This window comes from Malurus melanocephalus, unplaced genomic scaffold (assembly GCF_030028575.1).
Source record: "Malurus melanocephalus ecotype Western Australia unplaced genomic scaffold, MMel_1.1 scaffold_53, whole genome shotgun sequence".
Taxonomy (NCBI): domain Eukaryota; kingdom Metazoa; phylum Chordata; class Aves; order Passeriformes; family Maluridae; genus Malurus; species Malurus melanocephalus.
The window spans coordinates 495,558-513,863 of record NW_026623285.1 but is presented as its reverse complement, the minus strand read 5'-3'; the positions used below and the strand labels follow the sequence as shown (position 1 = coordinate 513,863).

Sequence of the window (18,306 nt, the reverse complement as noted above, 5' to 3'; positions counted from 1 at the left end):
AAAACCTCATGCATTGTAATTTGTATTGTTTTTCTTTTGGGGATTCCTGTCATGCCTTTGGCTTTGAGAAGTGGTGTACACAGATGGCAAATGGCTGTGTGGATATCTGTGTTGTGCCCCTGTCCATGTGTTCTGACCTTTGCAGAGCTTTGGGATGAGCCTTGTGAGCACTACAYTGTGTGGCTGCTTACAGGGTGTGCCTGCTGTGTTACACGTAGGGGAGGGAACTTGTTTACAAAGGTGGAAACCCACCGCCCACCCCAAATGTTGTGTGTTTTATGGACACACCATTAAAAAAGAAAAGGTTTTGTTTTGTTTCCTGCTGCTCCAGCTTGATGCACTGAACAGGCAGCCTTGGGCCTGCACAACAGGAGAGACAGGAGGAGCACAAAGCAAACAGCCCCAGGGAACCCAGGCTCCCTGTTGCTTGTGAGGATTGCTGGGGTCTCTTGGCTCCTCACCTCATCTGCTGCCCTGGGATTCATCAGTGCATCTGGAGAAGACACTGGTTGCATTTCAGTCTTGGCTTTGTCCTCCTATCTGCTCTTTGTGGAGGGGTTTCCCAGTTTTCCTCCAAYTGGCAGCACTCCTGTGATCACAGAAACACCTCTGGACCAGGTAGGGTACAATGGCCTTTTTRGCACAGCTGGACAAAAGCACTAAGGTAGGTTATATGTACATAATTTTCACAGTAGTTGATTCTTCCATGGACTTGAAGGTAGGATCCTTATGCACAGTAATTTTAAAGCTAGCTCAGACTGSGGATATGAATATCCAAGGGAGCAGCAGAAGCCGTATTTCTCTCTCAAGTAATTCCCATCCTGCCCTTCCCTAAGCTAAAAGCATGGCCTCTTCAGGGACCCAACCTCACTGATGCCAATTAATTCAGAATCCATTTTGGAAGAGCTGGATTTGCATCTGCTACATCTTAGACAAACAAGYGATTCCCCGCTGGCCTCTCATGGAAAATGCATTTTCAAGCTTAGATGTGGTCTTCCCTAGGAAAGGAGGTGATAAAAGACCTGTAGGGTGCTTCAGAGGAGGCTGAAGCTTGCCTCATAAAAGGTTGGACTACACACCCTGACTTACCTCCCCAAAATACTGCTTCCCTTYGCATTCCCCAGGAGGAATGTTGGAAAATCCACACCTTTGCAATGCAGGAGGAGGCCAGCAGCCTTTCAAGGAGCATGTGGTACCTTCAGAGGCCAGCAGGCTCAGCCTTGCTGCCGGTACCCAGAACTTGTGTCCTTGCAGCTGCTCACTCCGAGTCCCCCGGGCTTTGTCCACTGGCTCATTCCAGTGTGTGCCCAGAAGGATTCCCTTGGTGCTGCAGTGCTCAGAAAATAARACACCCAGATTCAGCAATGATGACATTCCCAGGGTGCCTGAAGGGCCCCCAGGGTTTCCCTATACATGAAATGGGGATTTGGCACATTCATGAACATCAACCAAGACCAACTGAAAAGCTGCTTTTATGAATGTGGAGATCAAAGATAAAAGCCAGTTACAAAGACTGCTCCTTGATATGTTATGTGGCTCAAATGCAGACTAGGACCAAAAAAAATCATTAAAAAAGCCAATTACATTTTTTCAATATTAAATCTTTATTATGTACAAAAATATTTTGTTGGGAATTAACAGAATTTCATCATTTGTACATTAACATTTTTATGTTTGGCTGTGTTTATTGTGAAAATATTAGCTGTGAAAAAGACAAAGGGGGGGTCTTAGAAAACAAGTCACAATTTAAAAACATCCCACATAGTAGCTGACTTTATCAGTATGAAGTCACAATGCTAACAAGTCCCATATCCTAGGCCTGCTCTACAGTACTGTATTCAAACKATTAGGTACTAAATAATTTCCAGGTTTACATTAAAAAATTTAGCTAATAGTTAAGATTTTTCTTGTAGGAAGATTTCAGCTAAAGAAACTAATTTTTTATAGGAGAGCAGTTTTGAAAGTTTTACAAATGTCAAATCCAGGTTAATTTAATATACTGTAAAATAAAAAAAAAATACAAAAACAAAACCATGAGAGCTTCCAACTGGCAAAACCAGTTGTGAGAAGAAGCAAGGTGAGGAAATGCACGGTGACAGAGTTCTAGTACACACTTAAACTCAAACACAACCAAGATCCTACAGTTCTTAGCCTGGTGTGGGGTGGGAGCAGCAAACTTTCTTGTGTTTAAACCCCACAGAAGCKGTTCCCCTCCTCACACCACAGTGCACAAATGAGGGGTCACATATGGGGGGTGGGGAARGGATGCTCAACATGCATTTTCCTAYGGGGAGAAATATATTTCAACAGTTATCTCCATACATAATTGTGTACRAGACTTAAACCAACAAAAATTGGTCAAAACCTTTCTTTGCCTCTACAAAGCAGCGCTGTTCCTTTTGCTCTATGCTATGGATCACATGAGAGGTCAGGAATCAGAGAGGTTGGGTTTTCAGAAGAGACTCTACTGTATTCAGGTAAATGTTGGCTGCTTGTGGAGTAAACAACAGTTGGCTCAGCCATAAGAAGAGCCAAAATTGCGTGGAGAAGCATTAGTGTGGAGCTAGTGACATAAAAGGGAAAAGGCTGAATGGGAGAAAGTGTTTCCAGGACTACTTTAACTATGTTACCCAACCACTGTTCTAGCAGCAAAAGGAACTCCATACCCAATGAGCATAAGAAACGGCTCCAAATACCGAGAATAAATTTAATTTATTTCAAGTGTCATTTATTCTATAAAATATAAACATTGCTGAACCCCTGCTGAATAAATGCTATTTGTAGCTGAAACTGCCTAACAGCCTTCACCAAGCTGGGGTTTGTTTTTAAGCCTGTACCAGTAAACCCCAGCTGCAGTACCAGCAAATTAACTGAGAATTCAGCACTTGAAAATATGAGTGTGGAATAGTACCCCACTGTGGAGAATTCAGGTACCTTAGTACACACTGCCTGAATTACTTGCAGCATCTACCCCTAAGTTTTATTTAAGTATATGTGTATGTGTGTGTGTAAGTAAAGGTACGAGCACACTTTCAATATGATTAGAAGCCAAAGCTGCCTGTAAAAATAACTAAAACTGGTTATTTTACAAGTGTTTTCTCTCTAGTATTTTTCTTGGGTCTAAAACCAGTAAGTTACACCAGTCCTAAATACTGATGTTCATACTAACTACTATTTCCTCTACAAGACACAAGTTGAGAATCCCAGACAATTCCCATTGTAAGCCTGTTAAACATATGTGAAAACTAAGGAGATCAGGCCAAAAAAAGAAGAAACCCAGGAAAAAAAGAGAAGGGCCAGGACTTCACTTCAGCACCGTCAGTCACACTAGTCCAYCAGAGAAAGTAAATTAAAGAACCTTCAAGGATAGAAACCCTTCAGTGGCCCAGGAGAGGTTTTTATTGCCAGGGGAAGAGGGTGCTGGGAGCTGAGGGGTATTTAAGGCAAGAGGCCCAGCAGACTACGAGTCTTTGATCCAGTACCCACTACACAGACACCAATAAAATGATCTCACCACTTCTGCAAAAGTAGTATCATGAAGTTTGGCAATAACAATGTGGTATTTGAACTCTTTGGAATTTGGGTGAGGCAAGAAACCCCACGTGAAGCAAACAGCCTGTGCAGATTTGCATGACATGCAACAGAGCTCCAGCTGTTGGTTGTCTGAGAGCTGCACCCACAGGCACAATGGGCAATGGGGCAGCTACTGCAGGAGGCACTGTCCATGCACTGGGACGCGGCCTCAAGGTTCAGTGTGAGTGGAGAAGCAAGCTACAGGAAGCCTGGATGAGAAACTACGGGATAGGTGAAGGAAGTTYATGTTCACAATACTGGCTCATGCTTAAGGACAGGTAAGAACCCAGTTCCTGATCACTGGAGTGCTCTGCTTGATTGTTCTYCCCCGCTCCTTGAGCACAGCAGAGGCCAGCTGGGCTCAAGAGGGTGCCTAGCCAGGGATTTCTGTGTTTCAAAGGAAAAGAAGTTTCCTATTTCTTAGCTGAATCACCTTCTTCAAAACAAAACCAAACCCAGATGACTTCCTGAGCACTGAGCTGCAGGCAATTTGTACAGCAAGTCACTTAGGTATGATTTTTGAAGATGCAGTGAGTACAGAGGATGAGGAAATAAATGTCACAATTTGAGCTTAGCCAAGATGTGACAGATTATATAAACACAAATTCAAAAGCAATGAGCTGATCTGCCATCCTGCTCCACAAAGCTTTTGTACAACTAAGCACACAAAGCTGCCCTGATCCAAGAACACAGCACAAGTCACGGATACTGCATTGGTTATAAACTCGATTTTCCTTGCCTACAAAGAGCTGTGATTCTGCTCCATGTTTACTTTCACTGTGTACCTGCAGAACGTTTGGAAATAATACTTTTATAAATCTATGCAAGATAGCATATTCCATTATAATTATCCCACTAAGCTTGGGCTGCATCTTGTCACGTGATGCAGAACCTAAAGCAGACCTGTTATAACATTTAGAGACAGCAAGGTAATTACCTGGGTACACATGCACCACAGTTATTTACAGGAAAGGTGAGATCGGTGCGCGCTTAAGTGAAYTTTTGGTGAATTCAGGGAAATAACTTACAGGTCTTGGCATACTGACTGTACTTCTATGTATAACTTTTCATTCACAGGGCAACTACAGTGTTTCTTCTATAAGTCTCTATATGTACAGAATTTTACAGCACCTCATGCACTGTCCAAAACAGATAGAAATTACAGATAAATATAGAATTCTTTTAGATTGAAATATCTGTATATTTAGAAAAATATACATTAGTAAACACAATAAACAAGGTAGAGAAGTGTACCAGTTCTAAAGTCTCACATGCAGGTACATTTCTGGATTAAGTCATGGTAACTTAGTAATGTGGTAACTGACATGAGCATTTTTTGTTTTACCATCCACATACATACATATACACAGACAACTATTTGATAATTTACTTTTCTAAACTACTTAAATATTTATCTTGTGATACATACCACATATCTTAAACATTTAGCAGCATCTTCACCTCGCTCAGACACACCTATTATAATCTTTAACAGTCAATGTAAAGTCTTCCTCTTACTATCTGGAAAATGAATGTTTAGTACAGAATGAAATAACATGAAATCCCAGTTATTTTAAYTCCTCCAAAATTCTTCAAACAGGTGTTACATGAAATGTTTTTGCTTGCTCAAAATGAGCCTTTCCTAGTGTCTTTTTCCCCTAATTGCACAATGTACAGGCCCCTGTCTGACAGCCAATCTAGCACACCCTGGCAGGAAGGGACTATCACTGCTGTGGATGTGACTAAAATGGCACCAGCATTTCAAGAACCTCCAAGAAMATTCTTTTTCAAAACCAGTAACTGTTACTCTCATTCCAGTCATCCKACCAGGCAGGGACAAACTAAGCAGAGTGTCTGATGAAAATCTGACTTTGCCAAAAACCAAAACTACCACAAAGAAACAAATCAAYCTCTCTCCCCCTCTCACCATTAAACACACCAATGTGAACCCCCAAGATTTAACAAACAGGCRCCAAGGGTTGTGGTGTTTGGGCTGTTTTCCCCTCCCAACCCAGCATCCAAATCAAACCKGCAGATACTTCCATGTGATCTTTGTGCCGATCCAAGCAAGCCACATTCTCTGACTGCTTCAGAATTACACTGCAGAATTGCTCACTGCCATCTACACCACCACCTCCCAAAGCTCAGCCATGAGGCTCCACTGCCTGATTTAAGCACGTAGTGTCAACCTGTAACAAACACTAAAGGCTTTAGCAAATACATGGCTATTCTGGAGATTGCTAACTAGGGAAACTCTCTTGACAGTATTGTTCCTAGGATGGAAACAGAATGAGCAGAGAGGTTTTCCTGACTAATCCTTAATGTCTGTGTTTCATGTGTTTGGTTCAGTAAATTTATGGGAAAAAAAGATGAAAATAAGTGATGTTTGCAATATGAAGTACTGTGGTGCGTAAACTGAAGAATCTTCTCATTTCATTCATTAGGGAAGAGTGAACTCAGCCCACTTTTGGCATCACAAATAAGAGTATATTTCTAACTCATAATGAAAAGGCATCTTATCTGTCCAGAAAGCACATCTTATTTACAGCATATGGAGGTCTCCCGTGACACAGCGCACAAACACATTTCAGTCATGTTCAGCATAGAGTGCCAAAAGCAAACCACTGAAATAGCCAAGCAACAGCCCTGCTATCATTTGTTGCTACACACAACACTTGATCCACTTCTCAAAGCAGCCTCTGAGCAACAGGATCACAGAATATTTCTCCTGGGAAAGAAAACTACAAGTCCCATGCTGAAGCCACATTTAAGAGCTTTGCCAAACTTAAACAAAACCAGAGAAAACACATCTTGGAAAGCATAACAATAAAACAAAGCAGTGGTACAAATTTTCCTTAGAGAATTTCATATTCCCTCTAAAAGACTGAAATCTCACTATTAAGAGCCACAAAGATTTCCTGCGCTATACAAAAACTTAACTAACATTTTCCGCATACTGGGATTTCAAGTCCCCTCTGCCCCTCTTCCCCCACAGCAACCAACTTTACAGGCTGTGTAAAAACCATCTGTTGTATCYGGGTGTTTTGAGGTTTTTTTAAACACTGTTTTCCTATACTGTATCAACTCCATTTTTTCTTTTCCTTGTGCACATGAAAGTCTTTTGAAAGCCCCAGGAAGCAATGCTGTTTTACAGTGTCTAAGCCTGTCTTCCTCCAGAAATAGTTCTGAGGAAGATGCCTTTTGAGAGCATTCCGTGTCACACTTCGGTGTTGAAAAAGAATYCAGAAGCCAGGTGCCTGTCACCAGATGGAAGAGAAATTAAACAGATGACTTCAGTTTAGACACCTAACCCAGTATGTGATGGTGAATGTGACTATATACAACAGCTGACATTGTCATATAAAACATGGTCACAAAAAGCTCATCTGAGCAACAAGCTGTATTTTCCTTCTGTTTTCATTAAGCAGAAACTTACATCAGCTTAAGTTTTGATCGATGAACCTGAACCTAATATGAATTACATCAACGAGCCTACTGAGGGGAGAATTGTCACTAAAAAAGGAAATAGATTGTAAACCAAAAAACTTATAAACAACATTGCTTTTTAGCAGTAAGCTTCCAATTTACAAGCTATCTAAAGAAAAATGCAATTAAAAACAATGAAAGAAAAAGCACAGAAATGCCATTACACAACACTCATAAAATACAGCAGTTGATCACACACAAATATTTAAAAGATAATTTAGACCCAGCTAGACATCACAGGAAATGAAGCCCCAGATCACTATACAAACACAGAACAATGTCCTATGAAAAGAAAATGCCTTTTTTTTTTAAGCAATGTGTGAATAAATAGTCCTAAACATTAAGTGTCACCTACAAGGCTCCACATTATCAGGTTCTCTCAAGCTACTTCACCATTATTCAAATTGCACTGAATTACCTTGCGTATGACTTTCTAATGTCAGTACTTCAACTGTGTGGGCTAACAGGTTGGGTCCCAAGAAAGCCAAATAAGCAGCTTGCAAGGTATTGCTCTATGTTATTTTAGGAGACAGATACAAGGGAACCTACACAAAAGATATCTAAATCAAGAGATATCAAGAACTTGTGAAACATCAGGAATGCACCAACATTAAGCTGAAAGCAGCTGGAGCAATGGACCTGTGTTTTTGTTACTGCTTTTAATATTTAAAATTCTGCTCCCACAAATTTATTATCTTTTAAAGAAGAAAAAAACCYTAAAGAAATTAGTATTCTTTCCTAATAAGAGCTATAGACTTTTGATCAGTTAAACACTGACATWAACAAATTTTACAAAAATTGTTTCAAGTATCTTTTTTTTTAATCACAGTGAAAATGTAAGACCAAGATGTAAATGTTGAAGTGAATGACTGAAAGTTTCTCAGATGAAAAAGGCAAAGGTACTAAATCAAAACATAGAAAAATGCTTAAACGCATTTCCTTCATGTGATATGAATAGAAAGGTTATCTGTAAAAAGTTAGAAAAATTAAAATAAATTACATATTTAAGTACACTTTCTCTTCAACATTTTTATAAAAATTCAGAACAGTGTACTTTTGAATATACACAGAGTAAAAATGCACAGGTGCTGCAGGTTATCAGTATGTACACGTCACATTTGCTGCTGTTGACTTTATTTGTTACTTAAGCTCCTGTTGGAACACCTCAATAGACCCAGCTGATGGGGACCCACTGTGGCTCCAGCCTCAATCTCTCAATGGCCGTTTGCAGCTTCTCAAAGGCTTTGTCCAGGTTGTCATTGACAATGGTCAGGTCAAAGTAGTGGTTGTAGGCTCGCTGGATCCGGGCACTCTCATCCACTGTTTTTTTCAGATCAGTGTCCTGTGGAAGAGATTTTTAAAGATTACTGAATCTAAACCTTACCTAAAATTTAAAGATAAGCCTTGGTAAATCCATATAGATAAAGAAGAAGATCCCTTCAGTACATAATGCTGAATCAGATTTCAATTTAAAGCTAGATACTGAATGTATTTTAAAAACAAGGAAAAGTTTTCATTTATAGTAAATTCATAGAGAAATTCAGCTAAAATACACTGAAAGGGCTGAAAAAGTTCTGAGTTAGTTGTGTCAATAATATTAAATATGACAAGCAAATGTTTGSCAATCTTGCAATTTTGAAAAGATTCGATAAAAGCATGTGAATTTGGGCTGGTGTGCAAAATGGGAAGGTAATCACTTTGTATGGCTAACTGATGATCCAACCAGAATAAAATTAAAGCTCTAGGAATGACTGAGTCAAGCAGTTTTGTACATATATTTGTGCCCCTTTTATTTCCACAGAAGGCACCCAAAATCCAAGATTTTAAAATTAGTATGAAAGACAATTTCTACCACAATAAAGCTCTGGAATACCTTATGGCTCTTAGACACAACATTAGACTCGCTCACCTGACACCAGTCCCTCATTTTTARCTACTGCTACTGCATTATTGTAGTCCTGATATGAGCTGCAAAATATGCAGGAAACATAYTCCTACATTATCAAGCTTTTATAAAGTTCTTCTGAGCACATTTTGTGTTTTGCTATTAAAAATTCCTCTCAATTTTTGCACAACAGCAATTTTTTTTTGTAAGCAGTTATGAGATCTGTCCCTCTTTGTATTTTTTAATATTTTCAAGTCCTTATGCAGCTGTCAATATAAAAGCTAAAATGAAAACTAAGTTTGTCAATAGCCTTTCCTTCATAGTAAATGAAGGAGACAAGTAAATATATGACCGCATGAGCCAGAATTTTTGTAATGGAATGGGTTAGGATGCTAGAAATAATACACCCAGACCCACTAACAAGCAGACCATAATAATTTAAATGACATTTGTTTTCCATTTGCTCAGGAAGCACAAGAATATGAAATAGCAAACCATACTCTATAGACGTGCACAGATGCGATTCAGAATTCGTAAAGACATGTAAACGCATATTTGAAATTTAATTATGCTCTTTATTATTCATAAGAAGTAATACAGAGGCAAGGATATCCCTTAGGGAATCAAATATTAGAAAGTACAGGAAATTATTTTTATACTTTTCTGGACAGTTTTAACCTTGCCTTCTTGTTTATGCACCACAAAATTCAGGGTTCATTTGYGGTAGGAAAAAGGAATGGCTGAGCATCCTGAGATACTAGAATGCATAATAATCATAATGCATGACTAAAAATCACATACTCATTTAGTGGAAAYACTAACCCACCCCCCATTTTATAGTTCTGAATGCCCTGTCAGCATTTATTCAAGATATTCCTACTAAGCTGCAACACTATCGTTATGAGCCATCAGCAAAACACGGCTTTTCTCCATTGGGGAAGTTGAACTGCTCAATCTGGCTTTTTTTTGCTTTGCTCCTGCAGCTGGGAAAGTTCGTGCCCACACAGAATATTTATAATTTGCTGCACTGGAAAAAAACATGTCTCATTTCCTGCTGCTACAAATTGTGTCTCAGAAAAGGAGGGAAGGTCTAACAAACGTAACATGCCACTTCACTTTATTTAACAAATCCAAGGAACTTCAGGGGAAACTGCTCAACACTTCCTATTCTGGCAGCTCTCAGCCATTCTCACTGCAGCACGTGCTGCTGCAGCAGTGGAAACAAGGACTACCTTCACTTTTAGTTGTTTTGTGGGGGCTTTTTTGGTTGGTTGGTTGGTTGGTGGGGTTTTTTGCTCTGTCTTTTTTTGACACAAGCTGTAATATCTTTCCCAAGCATTACAGATAACATTTTTCAAGCACACATGTATTGTAAGATAAACTGAAACAAAAATTTGGGTGGGGAAGGAGATGGGAAAGTCAAAACAGACATCTGTATAAACGAAGAATTCCCACCATGCAGTATCTACCAYTTGCTGCAAATAATCAAAGGTGACACTTCCCAATGTATACATTACAAGTAATTTTTGTAATCAACACTTCTCTGTAAGAGGTCTATTTTTAAGAAAGATGCAATCTTCCTTATACATAGTTTTTGATGAACTTCTACTAGGTAATCAGCAAAAGTCTTGCCTAACTTTTCTTAGAGACATTAATTTCAGAACAAATCCATCTAAAATAAAATGTAAAGAAGTTTTAAAAATCAAGGAACATGTTCAAAGCTAACTAAAACARAAATTATCTGCTTACAGTGAGAAGTTTGGTTGTAATTCCAGCATCTACCACAGCCTTGTGCATAGCTCGCAAAGTCTCCAACTCTGGAGCAGCAATAAACACCACATAGGGCATGAATTCTGAAGTCCTCAGTATTTTCAGGGCCTAGAAGGAAAGAAAAAGAGAACAAAAAAAACCACTGAAGTTTGAGAATGACTCACCACATGTCCCTGTTGCTTAAGGAACACTGCAAAACGAATCTGTTAGGCAGGGACACAAGTGAAGATTCTTCTTTCCATTTTAGAAACCACTATTGCCTTTTGCAATGCACAACATCATTCTTTTCTTGGCTAAAAACATTATTTACTACTCTGCAAGACTCCTCTTTTATGCAGAATTTAAGCTGGCTTTTTTCCCATCTTTCTAACTCATTCCAACCATGTGTCACAAACACAAGAATCCAGTTGATAACTGTAACCTTGAAACAGGTAAGAAACTTTCAAATTTGAAGGCGTATCTCTTCAGCTCTTCAACACTGTAATCCCACACTTGCAGTGCAGCATTATAAATCATATACCTGTGGATTTACATCCAAGATGCAGGTCCTTCCTGTCTGAACAACTTCAAGGATGGAATCAATTTTGGTGCCATAAAGATTTCCTTCATATTCTCCATGCTCTAAGTATCTGCCAGCTTTAATATCCGTCTCCATTTCRGCTCGTGACACAAATCTGTAGGCTTGCCCATCTTTTTCATCATCCCTTGGCTTTCGTGAAGTAACTAAACAAAAAAAAAAATAAAATATAAATTGAATATCTTCTTTTTATATTTGGAATATAAAGATGAGACTGGACTGCCTATTAAGTTGGGGGGACTATAATACACATTAATATACAATTGTAGTTGTTCCGTGCAATGTATTATTCTAGTGTAACTTTTGAAACTGAGTACAGCCCCTCCTGTTCTCTTTATTTATATTCTTTCCTATATSTTGCTTATCTATCCATTTGCCTATKTCCTTTGTCTTACTCCTTCACACCRTATSMAATACTCATACACGTCATCTTTTTAATTATTCACTTAATAAAATAATTATTTAACTGACTTGGAAATCAAATAGAATTTTAACTCTCAAATGCCAAATGTACTTCTGAAAGCAGCTGAGTACACAAGATCTGTCCCATCCCACCCCCAAAACTTTGGTCTCTGTATTTGCCCTGTTATTCAGGGTAGAAWTACCTGAGCTAGCTATTAAGAAAGTTTGCTTAAATATCATAAGCAGCCCAGCCACCGTAGCAGAATCTTAGTGGAGGCCAGCTAATGCTGTTTTCCAGGACAACTTCCATTTTAAAGCAGGGAATATTCCCTGTAGAAAGATTAAAGCCAGCATTTAAGTAAATCATTGTCAGCTACCTTGGGTATTGGCTACACTGTGAAGTACAGATGTTACTTAYGCAAGAAAGTTAAAATAAAATCTTTTAAAAGTAAAAATATAATATTGATTTTGCTGTCCTATCACCATATTACCTACCCGCTACTTATATTTAATAAGATACAAACKCTAGAAAATTTTAAACACAACAGTCAATGGATTCCTTTGGTAACACTTGTATCATCACTTGGTGCAACTTGGTGATTCAAGTATAAAGCAATCTTTCCCTTCCAGTAATTCTTATCCATTTTGATATTAATGAAAACTCAAGTTCCAGGAAAAATGATCATCTGAAACTGTTAAGAATAAATATATTACTAGAATATGTAGTTTCAGTCAAAATTCTACAGAAAATATAAAACTATAGTGGTTAAGACAATACATTTTAAAAAAATAATTTATCAGTTTGCAATGAATTTTGAAGTGCRAGCTTTAACATTTTGCAGCCAGGTGTTCAGTTAACTATGCTGAAGAAAAACCACTGCACCATGTGCTGGATGAGAACGCAATACCAAGAACATGCTTCTCCACACAGCACAGTGGATTCATTTCACCCATTTTCTACCTCCTAAAACACATCCTACACAATTTTTTTCATGAATAACCTGGAGAATTTTCTTCTAATCAAAGACATYGAGACCAATTAAGTTTACTGATTATCCCACTTAAAATCTAAAGTAGAGAAGAGATTCTATATACAATAAACTGGGCACTGCATATGCATGATTACACTATCAGATAAGGAAAAGTTTACTTTTGTGCCTTTGAAGAATATTCAAGAACTCCAAGTAAAAGCATTTTAACACTGTGTTGCATTACTTACATATATTCAAGCACCTGTATAGCATTTTAGAGAAGTAAGCAATTCTGAAGGCTTTTTTGAAACAGAGTAAGAATTTTAGAGGCAATAAAATGTCACTCACTATTTTTCCCATATAAAATAAGGAAATTCCCAGGAAATAATTTATTTTAAAAAGTAACACTGAGAAGTCAACTTTGTTATCAGGTCCACATACAAATTCTAAGTGACCTGGCCAGTTTTGACACTAGATTCAGCAAATGAGAGAGAATGGCTCTCTCATATTGCACAATTCATCTTTCAGACCTGTTCCTCCTCCCCTGTTATGATCAGATCTATTTCTTGCCCACTGGAAGCAGAAGGGAACAGACTGTTTTTCAAATTCTGAAAAACACATGGCAGGAGAATATGTAGCTAGAGTGGGCTTCTCTGGTCAGCAGTCAAACAGGAGGGAGCAGTTAAAAAAACAAAGATGAATGAGCAAAGTRTCTGGAGGAAAGTCAAGAAAACATACTTCAGTAAAGAAGGTTTTTTTCTGCTGTTTATAGGGGGAAAATTGAAAGACTGTGTGCTTAAGGCCAGATATATTAAACATTAGATAGTTAYACAAATCTTGGAGATCACAAACACTTAAGATTTATTGGAAGCTAGTTGCTTTTCCCCACATTTCTAATWCTAAAGCAACAATTTATAATGCCTAGTCCACAGGTGGAAAACTAAAAAGGCAGGCCTGAGAATCTCCACTGGCCGTTCATTACAGAAGGCTACTGGGGACTTCTGGAATCCCCTTAGTAGTGGATGGTGACTGACACTGAAGAAACCTGCAGACTGAAATACTGCACAGACAAAAACTCATTTTCTGCAGCATCAGTAACATTTAAGTGCTAGTTACAAATATTTTCATGGTCATATATTAGTTCAGTTGTCTGAAAACAGGAAGAGCCTTTTGTTTTCCCACTATACAATTTTTATGCTCTGACAAAATCACTCCTACACCGAATCACTAGGATAAACATCAAGTAATTCCAGTTAATCAGGCTCAAAGCATGATATTTTAATAGGAATGCTGGCAACTTACATGGCACTGTAGTTCCAAATCTAGTAGGATTCAGTACGATAAACCTGTTCTTCAAACTCCTTCGCCCCACTCCTTGGGCCCCAATCAAGACCAGAGTTTTCCTCTGAAAAGGAGGCATTTTGGCTACTTCCTCATATATCTGGATTTCATGGCGATCAAATTCTACATTGAGAAATGTACAAAAAACTTTAATACACACTCCATGCTATAAGAAAAGAAATTAAATAGTGGTGCAATTTATCAACAGASCCCATGTGAATATAAGCAGTATTCAGAGGGCAGTAAGTCTAATACARGACTTCTTGCTTTAAATTGGTTTGGGAATAAAATATTTATCACTCCATGGACAGCATCAAGTCAGATTCTCACTTTTACTTCCAAGGAGAATGTCTATGTTTGATCAGAAGGGGAAAACTGTGATTAACAATTAGGGAGCTTTCACAGAATCATGGGATGGTTGAGGTTGGAAGGTACCTCTGGGAGGCTTCTGTTCCACCTCAATGCCCAGGACCACATGCAGATAGTTGCTGAGTATATCCAAGAAGGATGACTCCATGACCTCTCTGGACAACCTGTGCCAATGCTCAGTCACCCTCRCAGTGGAAAAGGTGTTTTCTGATGYTCAGAGGGAGCYTCCTGTGTTGCTTGCTGGCTCTTGCCCTGTCACTGGACTACAAGAGCCCKGCTCCATCCTCTTTGCCCTCTCCCTTCAGGTATTTGTACACCTTGACAAGAGCTGCCCTGAGTCTTCTCTTCTCCAGGCTCTCTTCCAGCTCTCTCAGCTTTTTCTCATGGGAGAGATGCTCAGTCCCTTCAACATCTTTGTGTGTCCACATCTCTCTTGCACTGCAGAGGTGCCCAGCACACTTAAGTGTAGCCTCACCAATGGTGAGTAGAAGGGAAAAATCACATCCCCTCAGCCCACTCACAACAAACATTTCACTTTTCTTAACACCCAGTTTTTCTCTGATTTCCACCCACCAAATGATGTACTCAGTGACCATGTCTGCGGTGGTCACCATTGCTTTTAAACCATAAAAACTATCTGTTCTATSAAACTTATAACCAAATATTTTACTGCAAATCTTTAGCTTTGGAAACACTAGACTCCGCAAGTTCTGAAGCCCAAAGAACTTTGACACAGATGTAACATTAAGACATACCTGCATTTCTTGTAGTGAGATACATCATCTTTTTCTTTTTTTTGCTGCTTATTGTTCCACAGAAAGGTCCTACAAATAAAAAARTCAGATGAACTCAAGATTTCTGTTAAATTCCTAAGCTTATTTACATGAATATATGAAATTTCAGATTAATTAAATTCATWAGGAATATTCTAGAATTGTATATATCCTAGGCAAGCAGTCACATCTATTTACATATACATCAAATGGTATAGGAAGAACTGAATACAGAGAAAATACTGTTTTTCTAGAAAGCTTTGCAAAAAGCAGCTGAAAAATCCATGTTTAGCTAATTAACTTTCAGTGATACTACAAAAAAAATTTAAAGAATGCACACTGCCTGTCCCACCTCATTCAGCTTTTCATCAGCAGGTGGCAAAACTGATTCCTGTATSTTTTTGAACACTAAGCAGAGACTTCACCCTTTGTGCTTCAGCCAAAGCCAAAATACAATATGCAGCAATTCACAATAATCTGTGCAATCTCACGCAACAGTTTTCTATTATTTATAAAGGCAGAAAAAGCATAACAAATGGAGACAGAGCAATATCTGCTCCTGAAATTCACTAAATCTCACCTGAGTTGTCCCAGTCCCTCCTAACAAAAGCCTTTCTCTTCTCTTCCAGGAACTGGCTAGGAATGAGACCTGCACTTCCTCCTTCTTTGACATGACTAGCCTGGGAAAAAAATAATACAAAGGATTATAATTCACTTGTGAGAAGCATTTTTCTCATCAACACRGTGTTAGTTTCTCAGTAGTGAGTGTTGATACATTTCCTCCTAAGACTTGGAAATTCAAATTCAGATGTAAATATTAAAATGCTCCTTTGCAGTAATAGTGACTTGCCATTGAGTATTAAAATTCAAAAAACTTAAGTAAAATAGATGCAAGTTTCATTACTGGTTCCCATTTACAATAGTAAGCTCCTACAGCCATAAAACTTACGCATAAAATTCTGAAGTGGAATTCTCTGGCTCCTGACATTGAAGTCTCAGGTCACAAAACTSAAGATTTTCTAGGATACAGTATACTAGAAAATATATTTTATATTCTTGAGCTGATCCAAACAGGTTCCAGTGCAGCTTATTAACTGTCATTTCCCAGTGAATGYCAGTAACACATCCCTAATCATGCCTTCAAGCTTTTTGCACTGAGCAACTACAGATTTAAAATCTTAGTAACTTAAGTATTCCTAGTAATGAAAATTTGGCTAAAATTATCTATAAAATAATTTCATGGCAAGCTCAATTCTCAGCAAGGTTAACACACACAAACAGTTATGGAATRTTTAATTCTCCATAAATCTTTTGCTTCTTTTGCTAACAGGAGATGTTTGCTTATAAAATTGTATGCTTTTATCTATGACTAACTGATTTTTTACAGTATGAGATTTTCATTAACAGAATAGCATTTCTAGAAAGCATGAGGAGAAACTAAACTTCTTTTCCTGGGGCATGGTCTGCATAGCAATACACTATACTGATTTWACACATTTCAATTTTGCCAGATTGAGTGTTGAAGATTTATTTCTCCTGGACTCTCACAAGTTACAGCTGGAGAGTTTGAAAAGCAATAGAGAAGCCAGCATGGGAGCTAAACGTCAAACTCCTCTGGAATTTTGGAGTGTCTRCTTCTGAAACTAATTAAGTTGGCAGCAATAAATTTTCAGCCTTCCCTCACACTTTTTATTGTCTCTCTGTTGTAACTGTCACTGAGAAGCAACAAAATTCAGCAGTTTATCTGTATTGGAATATTGTTCTCAGATAATGTCGGGCTCTCTTCTGTTTACCTTGCAAAGGGTGAGTAAAGTAGATTAGAAATGGAAATTATTAATTCTAAACTCTCTGCCAATTTTGAGAATCTCAGTTAAGGAAAGTGTCTTAAAGGTTCAYTTGTTCCATTTTCAAAGGCACTGATAATGTTTAATTCTCTGTATAGTGTCTTGGAAAAGATAAACATAACRCAAGCACTGGACTACATTTCTACTGAAGGACTGAATGTAGAAATACCACCTTAAACCAGGATGAACTGTTAAAAACTGAAATAGTGCCAAACACTGTGACTATGAGYATGCATGATACAGCTCACAGACACTGACCACCACTGTAAAATAAAACACAGCCTCTCCAAACACCTATTCTCACTCTCTTCAAATCCACAAGGTTAATTTCCCTTTCTCTCCTCAACTCTGAGCACTCAGGAAGCGATCCACTTCTTCCACAGTTGCTGTTAGGGAAGGCTTAAACACAATTATCATAGTCAACCTAAGACTTTTCTGCTAGAAATTGTCTGCTTAAAATGATTTGGGAATGTCCAGGCTTATGATACAAGAACAAAGACAAATAAACAACACTGAGAGTAAAATGAGTAATACACATACAATTTAAAACATTCCAACTCCTTTAGTGTTTCAAATTCATATCCTGGTAGTGGCTTGAAATTGGATTGCAATGTAAGTATTTTTTCATGTATCTACTGTTAAATGGAAGTAGATGAAAATTTAAAGAGTTTATTATTAAGGCAACTACTGATGCTTTWCAATTTTTTATTTTACTTACTTTAATCTCTTTACTAACCTGCCACCAATTCGGATCTTCCCGGTTTACAATCTGAAGAATTTCTCCTTTAGAAAATTTCAAACCTGCTTCTTTGCATGGGATGAGGTTGTCATTATATGGATTATAATCAAAATGACACTTCACAAAAACCTGAAATGTGTAAAATTTAACAAAGCTTAAGCACTTTAAAATACATTCTGACTAATCTATCTGTCAAACTGAAGCAATGTCTTTACCTACAGCATAAAAAGCTTGACATGATCCAAGTTGCATTTGGCACATAAAATACAATCTAGAGGAAAGAAGTTATGCACCAACTGGGACAGAGTAATCAACAGTGCAAACCTTGGCTGAAGTAGCTTCATGATAAAAATAAAAAAATCTGTTCCATTTGGATAGTGTATTACAAAACGCTTATTTTTGCATTTCAGTATATATAACTCAACTAGAATTCTGACTTTTAATTACTTAAAAATACAAAAAAAAAAATTGGAATATGAGCACTGTATTTAAGGCTTGTGGAATCTTGAGAATTATTTTTGCCATTTACTCAATGTTTTAAAAGCAACAGGATATGCAATTGCTAGAGACTCAAAT

The 18,306-nt window shown here is 37.9% G+C and overlaps 1 protein-coding gene across 4 annotated transcripts in view; it reads right to left on the bottom strand.

The window, feature by feature from the left end:
- Window positions 1-8,068: 8,068 nt before the first annotated feature.
- Window positions 8,069-18,306, bottom strand: part of PALS2 (protein associated with LIN7 2, MAGUK p55 family member) — a 52,230-nt gene continuing 41,992 nt past the window's right edge. For all 4 annotated transcript variants that reach the window (XM_057365458.1, XM_057365457.1, XM_057365456.1 and 1 more), the window contains 7 exons: window positions 17,728-17,859; window positions 15,728-15,827; window positions 15,130-15,198; window positions 13,967-14,128; window positions 11,235-11,437; window positions 10,694-10,822; window positions 8,069-8,401 (listed from right to left, as the gene is read on the bottom strand). In XM_057365458.1, coding sequence (XP_057221441.1) covers window positions 8,225-8,401; window positions 10,694-10,822; window positions 11,235-11,437; window positions 13,967-14,128; window positions 15,130-15,198; window positions 15,728-15,827; window positions 17,728-17,859 — 972 coding nt within the window. In that variant the 3' untranslated portion in view covers window positions 8,069-8,224. The remainder of the gene's footprint in view (window positions 8,402-10,693; window positions 10,823-11,234; window positions 11,438-13,966; window positions 14,129-15,129; window positions 15,199-15,727; window positions 15,828-17,727; window positions 17,860-18,306) is intronic.